Source organism: Loxodonta africana, chromosome 4, assembly GCF_030014295.1.
Source record: "Loxodonta africana isolate mLoxAfr1 chromosome 4, mLoxAfr1.hap2, whole genome shotgun sequence".
In the NCBI taxonomy this organism is placed as follows: Eukaryota; Metazoa; Chordata; class Mammalia; order Proboscidea; family Elephantidae; genus Loxodonta; species Loxodonta africana.
The window spans coordinates 87,380,784-87,396,021 of NC_087345.1; the positions used below are offsets into that span (position 1 = coordinate 87,380,784).

The window sequence follows — 15,238 nt, forward strand, 5'->3', positions numbered from 1 at the left end:
ATTCATTAAATAAGTAAAAGAGAAAGGGGGAGTTTGATCAGGTATGAGGCCATTTCCCAGTCAAGATTTCTGAGCCAGAGTTTCTGAAGCTCTAATGGTGAGCCTGAGGGAGAGATTGAGGGCATAGGTTGACTTTTAACATACCCTTCTTCCAACTTCTTCCTCTTCTCCCCTCCCCCACCCCCCACTTCTAGATCTTGTTCAGGAGCTCCTGTATAGCTCCTGTTGAAATCTTAACACAACATGATCCAGACATCAGAAGGATGGAGGTAAGGATGGAAAGAAAGATTAAAGAACAAATTTGACAAGCTAGGAGTCCAGGAAGGGGACAGGACTCAGGCAGCTGGAAGGATCCAGGTGCTCAACTTAACCCTCCTGAAGTTCTGTAACCCCCCCCACACACACACCTTACTTTTCAGCCTGACAGGGGTCTGTCTTATTCTAAAGTCCTGCTAGACTTAGGGTCTCCCCAGGCCCACCTCACCTCACCATTTTTCTGCAAGAAGTTCTTCTTTCCCATCCACATCAGTTTTAATATAACCCCTCTGGTTCAGCTCTCAGAGACCCTGGCACCAGAATAATCATTTCCCCTGTAGAACAGGGTGCTCAACCCTGTCCAGTCCTCAGCCAGACCTAAGGAAAACTGGAAGCTTCCTCCAACATTCCTTCCACCTCCACCCCACCTGTTTCACCACCACTTTTCTCTCCTTTACCTTCCATCCTCCACCACAGGAAAAGTGTCAGATCCTGACCCCTGGAAATCCCCAGTCTCCCTTAGCTCTAGATAGCCAGCTAGAAGAGAAGGTCCCTAGCAGTAATAATTCCAACATCCCTGAAAAGTTCAGCTTCGTCCCTCCCATCCCCCAGCCCGAGTTCATTCACCTCTGGATCACCACAGGGGTGAAATTCTGGAGATTTCCAAAGCCCCCTACATAGCTTCCTGTCCCCACACTCCCGAAAAGATCACCGTAAGTAGGGGGCTTAAGACCAGGCAACTTCAGGCCAGAGGGTTGGGAGTCAGTATATCTGGGGTGGAAATGAAAATGCTCAGCAGGAGAGTCACACCAGAACTGATTCGAAGCCCTGAACGAGAGGTCCTAAGGATGCTCGGTGTCCAGAAGAAGAGAAAGCAGGCAAATACTGCTAAGTCATCTGCCATAGGCAATAGGAAGAGATTTGGAAAAAAAAAAAAAAATGGGAGCTGGAAATAGAAGGAGAATAAGATGAAGAGCAAGATGGACGGGGTAAAAGGCTGGAGAAGTTGACCCACGGCTACAGATCACATACACACACGGGACTGTCAGGTCTTGGTCCCTCCCCTCCACCAAACTACAGACAACTGGTGAATCCAAAAGCAACCTGTCCTGTTCCTCCCTTCTCCTTCATCCCTGGTGCCTACCTGAGGATCGGGCCCTGGAGGTGGCTCCTCTGCACAGGAACAGGGGTTGCCATAGGAATCAAATTTTCCTACCTCAGAGGCTCAAAATGCTGGCCCTGGGGCCCCAGGGCCCCTGAGGGGAGTGACTCCCTCTTGAGCCCCTGACTTCCTCTTCCAGGCCCCAGCAGAGCTGAGTAAACTAACTCTCTGGGGAGGTGAACAAGGAGGAGCCTCGCTGCAGGAAGGGGGGCGTCATTAGGCAGAGACCCAGCCTCTGGGAACTGGGTGAGAGACCGAGGGAAAAGTTTCAAAACTACATCAGACTGAAAACAAAAATCTGTTCTCAGAAGAATCCCAGAAAGGACAGAAATAGCACAGGCCAGCCCCTGCTCTGAGGAGGTGGGGCTCCTCTTTGGAGAGAAAGGGTTAGCCTCCCTACCCCCGCCCCAACCCCGGGGTCTAAAGCAGCCACCACTTCCTCCTAGAGAGACAGCAGGGTCTTTTCAGGGGCCATTCTTCAAAATGAGCTTTAATGCTACGTGAATGAATGAAAGCAAAACAGGAGGATGAAGGTCCCATAGAGAATTAGAAGCTGTAGGAAGGTGGTTACTGAAGCTATGGGGTCAGGGAATCCTTACCCAGAGACCAGCTCCACAAGGAGGGAAGAAGCCTTCCACCACCCACAACCCACCCTCCTCCACCAGACAGTGCATAAAACTCAGAAGGACCAGCGCATGGAAACCAAGAAGTTGAGCAAGTTACTTTAACACTCCCAGCCCGTTTCCTCGTCTGTAAAACGAGGGTTAGGGATTAACTGTGAATTAATTAAAGAGAGGTAGTCTAGCCCAGGGGTAGGGGAGAACTGATGGGATGGTGCAGTAGCTGTCAGAAGAGGAACCCAAGAGCGGCCTGGGGACGAGAACTCCCTCTCCAACCCTCATGCTCCGCTCTCGCTTAGGCTGGGGCGAAAAGAAGCCCTGCCTCTGCGGCGCGAAGTGGATGTGCGCACACAGCCCCAGCCCACCGCCCGATTGGCTGGAAGATGACATCAGCAAAACAAGTATTTGGGAGCCGCGATTGGTCAATTGAGGGGTTGGGCGAGGCTAAGAAGGAGCGACTAAGGTGAAGCCAAACGCATCTACCGAAAAGAGTTCCGGTTTCTATGACCTCCTTAAGCTAGGGTCTAGGACTTGGGGCAGTGTGGAAATAAGGGAAAGGGGTTAGTGGGGATGAATATGACAAGAGAAAGTGAAATGAGAAAAAATAGGCCCGAAGCTGGGATTTTATAACGGGAAGTCTGCACGCGCGCGTGCACACACACAAAGCAGGGAGAGATTAAAATACCTCGTCACCGTGCCAAAGCTTCTAAGGATTATAAACAAATAAAGTTTGGGAACCTGCTGTTTCTCATCTCCACTGAATACCGAGACACCAGTAACAAGAGAAATGGAGGTTAAATGTTTGGAAATTGTTTTCTAGTGACCTCCTGACTGCCATGAAGCAGGGCTGCTGCAGATTTTCAAAGAAAGGAAACCCTCTCTCTCTTTGTCCAGCATCTTCCTCTCTGTGCCTCCCAGCCCCCGCAAGCAGGGGAATCAGTCATTTGGCCTGTTCTGTGGACGTGCTGGTTTGGAACGGGTGAGAGAGGAGGAGCAAAGGCAGGTGGTAGCCAGCTGCACACAGCCTGAAACACCAACAAACTCTAAGCCAGGCCAGCTCCTCTCCCTCACCTTGCCCCTCACCCCAGTCCTCACCACTCTAGGCAGATAGGCACTAACCTAAACCTCCTACCGAAAAGGTGGAGATTTCTTAGACTGGAAAAGCCTTTGAGAGGATATCTTGTCCATTCCTCTGCTGTCTTGCCCAATAGAACCAAGCTGGTTGGACAAATTACTTCTATCTCACCCCACGCCCACCCCCCACCGCCCCCCCACACACACTGCATCACCTGTACCAGTGTATTATTATTAAATGTTCTTAAGTAGTAGTATTGGGCAACCACTGTCCCTTCCTGGGAAAAAAAATTCATATACACACACTCACCCACAGACACACTGCACACTCTACACTCAGTGTCTGAGCTAAGGAGACTGGTACTTGCAGAGATGTGATGACCCCAGCAAAGGGTCAGCAATGGTTTTCCTCTAGCCCTAAATTTAGTTTAAAAATAGAAAGGAGCCCAACCATAATGCCGCCTTCCCCTGTCCATGCTCTACCCATCCACAGCTTTCCCCACCCTATAGTGAAGAACAGGAGTTGGGACAGGGAACAAAGGCAAGGAGATTGCCTCTGGTCAGAGAGGAGGTGGGTGTGGGTGTGGGTGTGGGTGTGGGTGTGGGTGTGGGTGTGGGTGTGGGTGTGGGTGTGGGTGTGGGTGTGGGTGTGGAGGCATGCTGGGGAAGGGATTCACTGGCTAATCTCGAGGCTCCAAAATCTCAGATCTTGAAAGAATCAGAGAAATCATCTAAATATAATAGAAAAAGGACATCAATTAAAATCAGGGAAAATTGCCTAGATTTTCCCACTTTGTATGACCTTGAACAAGTCGCTCTGAGCTCCAGTTTCTTGTCTGTAAAATGGGTAAATAATATATGCTTCACAGAATTCTCCCAAAGATCAAATGAGATCATTTGAAAGCACCTTAGGAACTATAAAGTGGTGCGATGAATGCAAAGGATTATTATTTAGTCCACCCCTTTATTTGGTTATTTGGTTTTTTTTATTTGGTTAGCTCAGCAAATATTCATCAAGAATTCTCCAGGAACGAAAGTCCCATAGGCCCACCCTCGTGCCCAGGACCCCTGATTTTCCATCCAGGCTCCAAATGGCACCTGAGCCATTTGTGGAAAAGCTTCAGTCCCCCCAGAACCCCCACTCTGGATGCCCAGGGCTTCTCCCTGGTTCCTTATTCCACACGGGCCAGGGAGGCAGTGGAAGCAGAAGCTGGGGAGTATGCAGAACATGGGACTCCAGAAACTAAGAACAATCAGACCCCCACCCCACCAAGCATTGCTCTCACTCCCCTGATTTCCCATTGCTATGCAAGCAGCCCCAGTTCTGGCAGCTGGCTGGACAGAGTGGCGGGGGTGGCTCCAGGGATAAAAATAGCCCCCCTGGTGATAGAGCTGGGGTACCATCCTGGGAGGTGGCAGGTCTCAGGTTGACAAGGCAGTGCTGGGAGATCTCTAGGCACTGGAGAGAGGAGCTTGGGGTGGGGGCTGGGTCTTGGGGAGCTTGGGGGAAGGGCAGCTGCTAGCAATAGTGGGGGAAAGCACAGAAACCAGGAGAGTGGAAGGGGATGAGAAGAAGGGCAGGAGGTACTAAGGGATCATGGAGGAAAGAGAAGAGATGTGAGAAGTACTAAGGAGGAGGGGGAGCCCTGGTGGCATAGTAGTTAAAAACTTGGCTACTCACCAAAAGGTCAGCAGTTCAAATCTACCGGCAGCTCCTTAGAAGCCCTATGGGGCAGCTCTACTCAGTTCTATAGAGTCACTGTGAGTCAGGATCCACTCATGGCAAACACAGAAGGAGAGGGGGAGGAGTCAGCTTGGCTTCCAAGGTGCCTGTGTCTAAAGGTAGCTCCCTCTTTCAGTATTACTATCTGCTCCTGACTGGAAGCTGGAAGATGTTTCTAACAGGTGTTCCTACTCCAGCAACAACCCAGCACAGCTCTGGTCAGATGCGGAAGGGGATAATCTAAGCTGCCTGAATTTTAGCCCAGGTTGATAAGAACCAGTGTGTCCTAGCTCCCAGCCCAGCACACAAAATGAGTCAACTCTCCTTCAGGCTTCAACTCTTGAGAGAGGGAGGAAGGTGGTCAGAGGAAGGCAAATCAGAGAGGAGGCTCCTGTTCACCTGTACACCCCTCTCTTCTCCTTCCCTGCACCTTTTAATTCTGCTCACTAACTACCCTCCACATGGACCACCTCACCAGCCCTCTAAACAACATCCCAACAGATGTTCCCAGCAGATGTCCTGCTTCCAGGGGACCTAAGAGATGTTGAATGAAGGCAGCCTAGGATGGGAAAGTGAGTTGGAAGCCTGGCAGGGGACCGACTGCAGGTGTGATAGGAGTAGCACTAGACTGTGTGGATCAGCGGAATCTGGCTCTGGTCCCAGCCCTGCCCTCCACCTTACCACCCAGCTCTGGCATCAGTTTCCTTATCTGTAGCACTTTATGGTTCTCAAATTCAGTGCCAGAGTTGGAAGCACTAGGGAAGTAGGATGCCTAGGCCTCCATTCCCAGATTCCACAGTTCATTCTTTCTGACTGGCTCACTGCTTTCCCCAACCCAGCTCTAACCTGATGCTTAAAGGAGGAGGGTGGCTTTCTTCATCATCATAGGAAGGTCACCTCCTAGCTTCTTTGACCTTTCCAGGAAGTTCTGCATATCTGTCTTCAATCCATTTTGTTGCAACCAAAACAACAGCAGATTTTCTTGGCATTTCAAAGAAAAGCAGAAAAGGCACAAACGAGAGATAAAGAAGTCTTTGGGGTGAACCTAGTGCAATTTGATTTATTATATTTCTTTCAGATTGGAATTTCTAAAGTTGCTGCATGGTAGAGAGGGGATCAGGGTTTAGCGAACTTGACAACACTGTTGGCATGTGTGCTCAGTCGGTCCAGACCCCAAGAAATTTCCAAACAAGGTGGGCATGAAGGAGAGAGTTAAGGAGGGATTGCTAAGCTAGATGGAAAAGTTGATAAACAGGGGAACAGGGAAGCTGAGGAGCAGGAGTGAAAGGAGAAGCTTACCTAGCCCCCAGGTCCTGCCTGCCAGAGAATCATTGAGCCCCCACATACATATAAGCCAAGCTCCATCCCCAACCTAAATGGTGCCAACACCAGCTGGCAGCCTGATCACCCCACTGCAGCCACCATAATTATTTGCAAATATGACTTCTCATTGCAGCTGCAGAATCAACTGACCTGGGAGCTTGGCTGTATCCAACAGTACCACCTGAAGCACCCCTCTTCTAGCTTGCCCCCAGGCTTCTTTCTGGATATGCCCTGGCCCTTTTCCCACCAAGCCTGCTTCTCCATCAAAACCCCCATCCCAGCTCTCTCAGTAGACTGCGGCCAGGTCTGGGATGCTGAAGTAGAACCCTAATTTGATGTTCTCTTCTCAGACAGCAGTAAGCTTCTCAGATGCAACAGGAGCTGAGGGGAGAGGAACGGGAACAGAACTGGGGGATGCCTGAGGCAGAGTGGCAAAAACACTGGCATTAGACCTCCATGAACTGAATGGATAACAACTCAATTTTCTCCTTTTCTCTTTTTTTATTATTACTGTAATTTAGATGAAGTATTACAGAACAAACTAGCTGCTCATTAAACAATTTTTATACATGTTGTTTTGTGCCATTGGTTAACAACTCCATGACATGTCAATATTCTCGCTTCTCAACCTTGGATTCCCAAGCTTTTCTGTCCCCTCTTGCTTTCTAGTCCTTGCCCCTGAGCTGGTATGCCCCTTTAGTCTCATTTTGTTTTATAGGCCTGTCTAATCTTTGGCTGAAGTATGAACCTCAGGAGAGGCTTCATTACTGAGCTGAAAGGGTATTTGGGGGCTCCTTTTTCCTTCTTAATAACACTTCCTTTCCTCAGTTCCCATCTTTGGCCCTTCCCAGGATGCTCTCTGACCATTAAGGCTTCCTCCCTTAGGAGACAATTTCATTATCATACAACTTCCAGTCTCCCCAGTTGTCTCACCTCCACCCCACCTGCTGCCCTGCTTTTGTCCCTCTTTCTCTGCTATTGTCCTGAGGAGACTTGGAAAATAGCTACTCAACTTCCGTACCTGAGAAAATCGGCCCCCTGAGAGTCAAGGGGAATTACTTGTCTTCCTCTCCAGAGGAGCTGGGAAGATGAGGTCACTGAGAAGGCAAAAGAAAGGCCTTGCAGAAGACAGGAGCTGAGGCTGGACTCCTAAGAAGGCCTTAAACGGTGCCTGCAGCAAACTTATCCTGCCCATCACCACAGCAACACTTGGGTGAGGGGAGACTGCCCCAGAGATTTTCTGACTCCCAGCTAAGATGAGGGAAGAGTAGGAGAACTGAAGGTAAGTGTAAGAGGCTAAGTGAAAAGGAAGGGACATAAAGAGGAAGTGGCACAAGAAAGAAGAGCAAAACAGAGCCTAGCAGAGAAAGAGAAGCCAGAGAAAGATGAGGTCAAAGGAGAGAAGGTGTAGAGAAGACACAGAAGGAATCAGAGAAGAGGAAAGGAGAAGGAGCAAAGGAGTCGGAGACAAATCCTCAAGGATTTCTTTAAAGACTCAGAAGAGAGGAAGGTCAGTTTCAAGGTTCTCTGTTCCTCCATCCCAGTCTGAGAGATTGGGAGAACACAGTGGGAAAGCTGGGGAGACAACTACTCACTCCTTTGACTTCAGGAACTCCCTGGGCAGGGGGCAGGGGGCGGGTGGAGAAAGGTCCAGAGATGTCCAGGCTCCTCTCCTACTGAGTCCCTCCCCTGTCTTTACAGTCCTGTAGTGTTCCCAACTTCCTACACCTTCCTCCCAGCCAAAATGACGAAGACAACCTCAAATGTGGAATCTCCCCTCACAGTCTTTTTCCAACCCACCTCCTGGGGCTCCTGGATGAGCAGAATAACATATGGGTTCTTAGGGACTTTAGAGATTCTCTAAAATAGGATGTGGCATACCTGATAAAAATACTCCCAGGCCTAGGGACTTAGGATAAATGCCAGAGAAAAATTCCTCCAATACTTACAGAACCCACATATGACACCCCTCAGGCTTCCAAGACCCACCATGTCTCAGGACTGCAATTGCTCCACCCACCTCTAGTTTGATGACTGGGGAAAGGCATGATGAAGAGTAAGTCACCCTCCTTTCTTCTGGCCTCAGTGGCCCACACCCTTTGTAGGAAAGCCCTCCTCCAGCCTCACTCAGCTTTCTATTCTCTAAGCTCAAACACTTCGCCTCACCCCCTCCAGACAACCATTCATCGATATGGCTCTCTTCCAAATCATGTCCCAGACACCAGGACTCAAGCCTATTAGGTGATTCATATTCTTCCCTCTTGAATCTTGATCCTTCTGCCACAACCCAGCCAGTGGTCACGCTCATTTTCATTCGCCTGCCTCTGCACACAGCAAGATTTCCCATGCTGAAAGATCTTTCATATGAATGATATCAAAGGAGGAACAAATTCAGACAGATAAAGTGACTTCAAGTTCACACAGCTAGTAATTGGCATAGTGGGAACATGAAATCAAACTCAAGTCTCCCAACTCCAGTACCTATGCTCTTCCACTACCACCACCCTGAGTCCCTATTCCCTCCAGCCACCTTTACAACCAAAGGTTTGTGAAATTCTTCCTTGGATCTCACTTTGATTTCCTCTACCCCTGTACCTCCCCTTTACTTTGCTGCCTGAATTATCCACTTTCTATCTTGACACAGTGGCTGCAACAACGGGCTGAAACATAACAACAATCATGAGGATGACGCAGGACTGGGCAGCATTTCATTCTGTTGCACATGGGGTTGCTATGAGTTGGAATTGACTCGATGGCACCTAACAACAACAGCAACATCCAGAGATACCACACAATCCTTGTTCAAGACAGAGCTGATGGAGGAAAGACAGACATAGAGGACATCTGATGGGAGTATGGGGGTTAAAAACCAGGGAGGAGAAATTGCGCCTGCCATGGTTAGAAATAAAGGAGGAGGGGCTAGTCCAGGGAGGAAGGTATTAAAAATCATCCTGCCAAGGCCAGGTGAAAGGACGTTCCTTTTTCTCCAGAGGTCCAGAGAGCCACAGTTTATCCTGCAGTCTTTACAGCAGCTCCACAGCTGTATGTAGAGGAGGAGGATAGCAGTACGATTTTCAAAACTGGTAAGAACCACAGAAGCTCACCCTATGGAGCATATACAAAATGAGGACAAAAGTGGGGTGAATAGATGAGGCACCCAGTCCAGTCCCTCATCTTCCTCCTCTTGCCCACTGGAACTCTCCAGGATTGTCAAAAAATTTGAGTGAGTGTGCCACAAACAAGATCACACATATGCATTATCTTATTACCTACACACACTCACATACACACATACATCATTTCACTCACATAGGACAATTTCAGGTATTCAGGTAAGTGCATACCTTCCCAACACATATATTATCATACACGTCATATATAAACAAAGAGACATAATCATGGATGATGGACACAAAATGCCCCCGGCACACACATTGACCCCTCGTACCCAGACACATATGTATACATGTGAGACATGCACAATTTTATCCTGACACATCTCGTTCACATAATCCATGTAACATGTTTCTGTATCCTCTCTGTAACTCCTTCAGTTCCAGGCTCTGTCCTGGGGTCTACAAACCCCACACCATCACTGTCTCAAAAACAACATCATCTCCCTTTTTTCTGTCCCCATTCGTTACTCCCTCCCTCTGCATGCAGATGTATACGCATTATAGGATCAGAGAGAGAACTGGGCTCCATGACATAAGCACATATGTTCATGAATTCACTTGTTCTTTCCTTTAATTAACAGCATTTATTGAGTGTCTATTACATTCCAGGTACCACGCTAGACTCTGATGAAACAAAGGATGAGCAAAAAAAAATCCAACTGAGTCCTTGCTCCAGCTCAGCTACAATGACCTTGAACCACAGCTCAGGACATTGACCTTGGGGTTCCCAGGTATGTATCATGTGGAGGAAGGATAAGAGAAAGGAACTGTGTCTACACTCTCCCCAAGGAAAAATAAAGTCCTATCTGTAAAATGTAAAATTTCAGGAGGAATGGAGCACAGAGAACAGAGAATTAATATCTGCGCTTTTTCTGCATGTGTAACCCCCCTAAGAAAAAGATCAGGCAGAAACCCAGGGTGGTAAATTCTATCGCTTAGATGGGTGTAGCAAAATGAGGAACAGAGTGCCTCACCCACTGTTCACATAACCACTTGATCGAGTTGAACCAGATTACAAGCTCCTATGGAGCAAGAACCATATCCATTTTGTTCACCACTGTATCCCCAGCATCCAGCACACTGCCGGCCCAGGAGGCACTCAATAACTGCTTGTTGAATGAATGAATGAGCTAAGAATGACAAATCAATCTCTGTTCATATTTTTTCTTGATTCACAAAAGACATAGAAAGCCCCTTCTACCAGGAGAATGAAAAAAACTAAAGACACAAGGGTAAGATTAGTCCAAAGGACTAGTGGACCACATCTACCAAAGCTTCCACCAGACTGAGTCCAGTACAACTAGGTGGTGCCCAGCTACCACCACTGACTGCTCTGACAGGGATCATAATAGAGGATTCCGAACAGAGCTGGAGAAAAATGTAGAACAAAATTCTAACTCAAAAAGAAAGACCAGACTTGCTGGCCGGACAGAGACTGGAGAAACCCCAAGAGTATGGCCCCCGGACACTCTTTCAGCTCAGTAATAAAGTCACTCCTGATGTTTACCCTTCAGCCAAAGATTGGACAGACCCATAAAACAAAATGAGATTAAAGGGGCACACCAGCCCAGGGGCAAGGACTAGAAGACAGGAGGGAACAGGAAAGCTGGTAATAAGGAAGCCAAGGTTGAGAAGGGACAGTGTTGACATGTTGTAGGGTTGTTGACCAATGTCATAAAATAATATGTGCACTAACTGTTTAATGAGAAACTAGTTCTGTAAAACCTCATCTAAAAAAAAAAAAAAAAAAACCCTTCTACCTCTGCTGGCCTCACTATACTTTGTAAGGCCTGATCCCAGAGAATGGTAGGCAGGCAAGTCAAATCCTTCATCTTAGGGCTGGAGATACTGAAAATCATCCTGGCCAACCCATCATCTCCAGACTGCCCCTCCCAGCCTCTCTCACGCTTGAGCTTATGAGTCTACTTAGTTAGGAAAATTTTCCTCCTATGTAGGGGTGAAATCCCATGGTAGAGACTCTCTCCAGCTCATATTTCCTCTCACCTGCTTCAGATTCTGAATTTACCCTGACAGGGTTCTAGTGTGGGAAACACAATTCCTGGATGCCCTTCCCACCAAGAAACTACCCCACAGGATTATATTAGTGTGGGTTTTCCAGAGGTAAAAACACCAGGCCCAGCCTCCCTGAAGAAAGTCTAGATGTCCTAGATTAAAAATTAAAAGGGTAGAGAGGAAAAATAGGACATGTTAAGGAAATCAAGATATATATATAATTCATCTATCCTTATTTCCATTCAGTGCCCAAATCCTGAGATAATCACATCCACCATTCTATTTCCAGACTAAACAACTGCCTCCCAGGCCCATTTGGAAACAGGTGGTCATGTGGGGGTGTGGGGGGTGTCTATTTTCATTTTAAGGAAGGAACACCTTTTTGCTCTCTTCTTCAGAAACAACCCAGCCCTATGAGTTGGGGAGTTTCTTCCGCCTACCCAGCAAAAGTCCTAAATTCTCTCCCCTTTATCTGATTGTCAAAACCTTCCCAACGTTCAAACAGGGCCATCAACTTGGGGTCTATCTTGATATCAAGATTTTTCACTGCTTTGAGAAAGACGGCTTGAGAATCTCTTTCCGGTAATTAAGAATAAGGAGATAGTACTTTTCTGGATAAGTTATTACATGTATTACATTCTTAAGGACCAGAATGCTAGAGTAAGTGAAGACCAGAATAATCAAATCAATAACATTAGTGATCCTTGTCCACTTTAATCTCATGTAAGGACATCTCAGCTAACACACTCTGTAGGGGCAGCTGCCTCTACTCCCTTCTCTCTCCAGGTTTCAATGCCTCCTTCTGGGAATCCTCTTCTCCCACCACTGAGCACATGTCAGTCTAAAGGAAGAAATAGCAATTCGTTTTCAGGAAAGACTTCTGGTAAGCAAGGTGTGGGAAATAGTGACGCTGGTAAAACCCAGTTTAGAGTCTGGTTATCTGGAATGGAAACAAGGGAATAAATGATGACCCATTAGTGCTGTTGGGAAGCCATTCCGAGACACCTTGAATTCTCCCATTTCTAGACCCTGAGGTCCCTTCTTTGGCTTTCAACCACTTCCTTACTTGTCCATCATCCAAGCTTAGTTACTATTAACAGAGAGTCATTTTCCATCAAGAATCACCCAGTGCTCCTCCCAACAAAAATCAATTCAATCTGGCTTTCCAATTTCTTCATCCCAGAACTCATCCCAATGCTGCACTTCGCGCTTCATAGAGCCCATTAAATTGCATTGGCTAGAGGCAGCAAGGGAGGGGGACTGAGAAGCACATTTGGATTCCAAGCCTTGTTGCCCACTAAGCCTCAGTTCTCCTAAGGCCTCTCTAAGCAGCTAGTGTATAAATCAGACCCACCTGCCCAATATAAAGGCGTCATCTTATTGCCACAGGTGAAGTATTTAAAGAACAGCACAATCATAAGCATCTATCCATCTTCTCCTCCATGAGAATCCAGAAATGGAAAGCTTCAGTGCTAGCTACTGAGGATATTGGGGAGGCGATGGATTCAAGGCTAAGTACTGTATTTTCTCACTAAACATCCATACTTTCCCAACTGCTGCCTCCTTCCTGGGGCCATGGGGAATCATCTCAGGGAGGGGGGCATCTTCCCTTGCTGATTAAGAATCAACAGACTGCAGAAATTACCCAGTGGAAGCAGACTGAGAGGTAAACACACTTAGATGGCTTAGTCTTTGACCTAATCTTCTCTTTCTCTAAGGAGCAGGAAAAAAGTTCCTCTCAACCCCACCGGACTGGAATATGGACACCTGAGTCCTTTCTTTCTCCCTTTATTCCTCCCCACATGCCCAGGTCCTGCAACGTTAAGATGCCTAAACGTGCTTGGAGATCCCGGAGACTCTACATAAACAAAAAGGCTTTGATCAAGCCAGTTATCTTGCTCCATCAACCAATCTTTCTTCACCTCCTCCCCCAGTTCCAGCTGCCAGGTGGGGGCTCCACCCCCAGCTTCCAGGTGGTCCTCCATAATTAATATGCAGAGCGAGTGTCCAGGCCTCAAGAGAGATGAACATCTCAGGTATGGGCCCCCGCCCCCGCCCCCACCCCCTGTCAAATGCAGGAGCTAGAAACTACCAATCCCAACCGAGATGCATGTTACCCACAGGTTGGCACAAGTAGCCCCATGCACTAGGTCTGCAGCTATATGCAATCACTTCCACGCACCTGTGACCCACAGACACTCATGCTACACACATGTGATGTGTCTTACATCTGCACAGCCTGCACACATGGATACGTGTGAGTCAGCCTGGCACCTCCTGAATGCTGCCGGTCTGCAGCCCTGCCACCCAGTACATGCTATGCCGCCTCTCCGCTCCGTGTGTCATCCGGGGGTCCGCAGGCACAAGGCTACCTTTGAAACTCCTAAGCCCCCTCCAAGCAGCCGGCTTGCTCCCCACATGCCTTGCACATGTGGCCTGGCCATGAGTGTCAGGGCCATGTTTCCTCGCAGTTGCCAACATGTGTGCCTGAGAGAATCCACCAGCCAGCTCCAGCAACCCCCCCCCCGTTGTCTCCCCCCCTCCAACTGCTCCCTAAGGTCCCTTCCCCCCACTCCCCAGTCGGGTACTCACAGAGACCGAAGCTTAATCCACATCTTCTTGCTGGGGGTTGACTTCAGCTCCAGGGGTGACGGACAATCCGACTCCAGCATCTCGGGAGGGCTGCGGGGGGACAGCTCCATGCTCAGCCTCTGTCTACGGAACAGAGGAGACAGGACCGCGACTCAGCCTCGGCCCCTAGCCGGAGACTCTCACCCCCCTCCCGGCCCCTTCCCACCTGCAGCTGGCGTGGACCAGCCAGGTTGGTGTCTCTAGGCTCGGCCCAAGCTGGCAGAGCTGCAGTTCTGCGGCTCTTCCTCTCCCGCTGCCCAGCCGAGCTCTGGGCTCCCAGTCCGAGCTCTCCGCGCCGCCGCTGCCGCTGCCGCCGCCACCGCCGCCGCGCGCTGCCAGAGCCGCCTCCTCGCCTCTCTCCTCCCCCGGCCAGGTTCCCCCCCACCCCGCTCCCCCTCCCTTCTCCTCTGCCTGCCCGCCAGTCTCTCACTCCTCGCAGCGTCTCCTCCCTCTCCCAAAGGAACGATTGGAAGCCGGGGGCACACACAGACACGAGAGCCCAAGGGCGAGCGCACGCACACAGGCGCCCAGTACGAGCGGCCGCAGTAGCCCGCGCGGGGCTATGTGAGTGCGTGTTTACTGAGTGCAGGGCAGGGGGCGCTCAGGACTTCGGGGTGGGTGGTTGTATGCGTTCACTTGGTGTGTGTTTTGAGTTTCCGTGTATGTGTGCGCGCTCTCATGTATCCACATGTGCCTAGCTGCGTGTGTGTCCGGTGTGTGCGGGAGGGGTAGGGATGGGTCTAGAGCTCTCCCTGGGGAACCTAGCCACTCTGGCTGAGTAAACTCTGCCTCAGATCAGGTCCTCACACCTGAGCTCCTGTCTTTGAAGGAGCTCTCTCCTCTGCTACCCCAGCCTGATCTTCCTGACCCTGTCTTCATTGCCCTAGCCTGCTTCAGCGTGCCTCTAACTACACCTCTGGCCGCTGGGAATTTCTCACAAGTTCAGAGCTCTCCAGACCAGGCAGCACCACACCATCCTTGACTACATATGACCCCACGCAGTCATGAAATCATTCCTGATACTCACCTCTATCCCTCCTGCACCGTTCCAGCTCATTTCCTCTTATCCATCTTCAGTGAAAGAAATCTAAAAGCTAAAGTCCCAACACAAAACAGCCCAGCTGTTTAATAAACATTTGCTGAACAAATGAGCTGGAATTTGAACTCAAGACCTTGTAACAGAGGGAAGCCTTTTCCATCCAACTGAGTCCTACCTGGGACTCTTCCAGAAACCACCTCTCTTCCTTAGGGTTGTTCTCCT

At 49.1% G+C, this 15,238-nt stretch overlaps 1 protein-coding gene across 4 annotated transcripts in view; it reads right to left on the reverse strand.

Annotated features, from left to right (window-relative positions):
- Positions 1–15,238, reverse strand: part of PDE1B (phosphodiesterase 1B) — a 29,729-nt gene extending 14,491 nt beyond the window's left edge. The window contains exons 1-3 of one of the 4 annotated variants that reach the window (XM_064284104.1): positions 15,192–15,238; positions 15,005–15,071; positions 13,939–14,061 (exon numbers count right to left, since the gene is read on the reverse strand). In XM_064284104.1, coding sequence (XP_064140174.1) covers positions 13,939–14,048 — 110 coding nt within the window. In that variant the 5' untranslated portion in view covers positions 14,049–14,061; positions 15,005–15,071; positions 15,192–15,238. Of the gene's footprint in view, positions 1–1,399; positions 2,583–4,792; positions 5,816–13,938; positions 14,062–14,143; positions 14,302–15,004; positions 15,072–15,191 lie in introns of those variants that run through there. The other 3 variants (XM_023557172.2, XM_010597350.3, XM_003405071.4) reach the window with 3 other exon arrangements.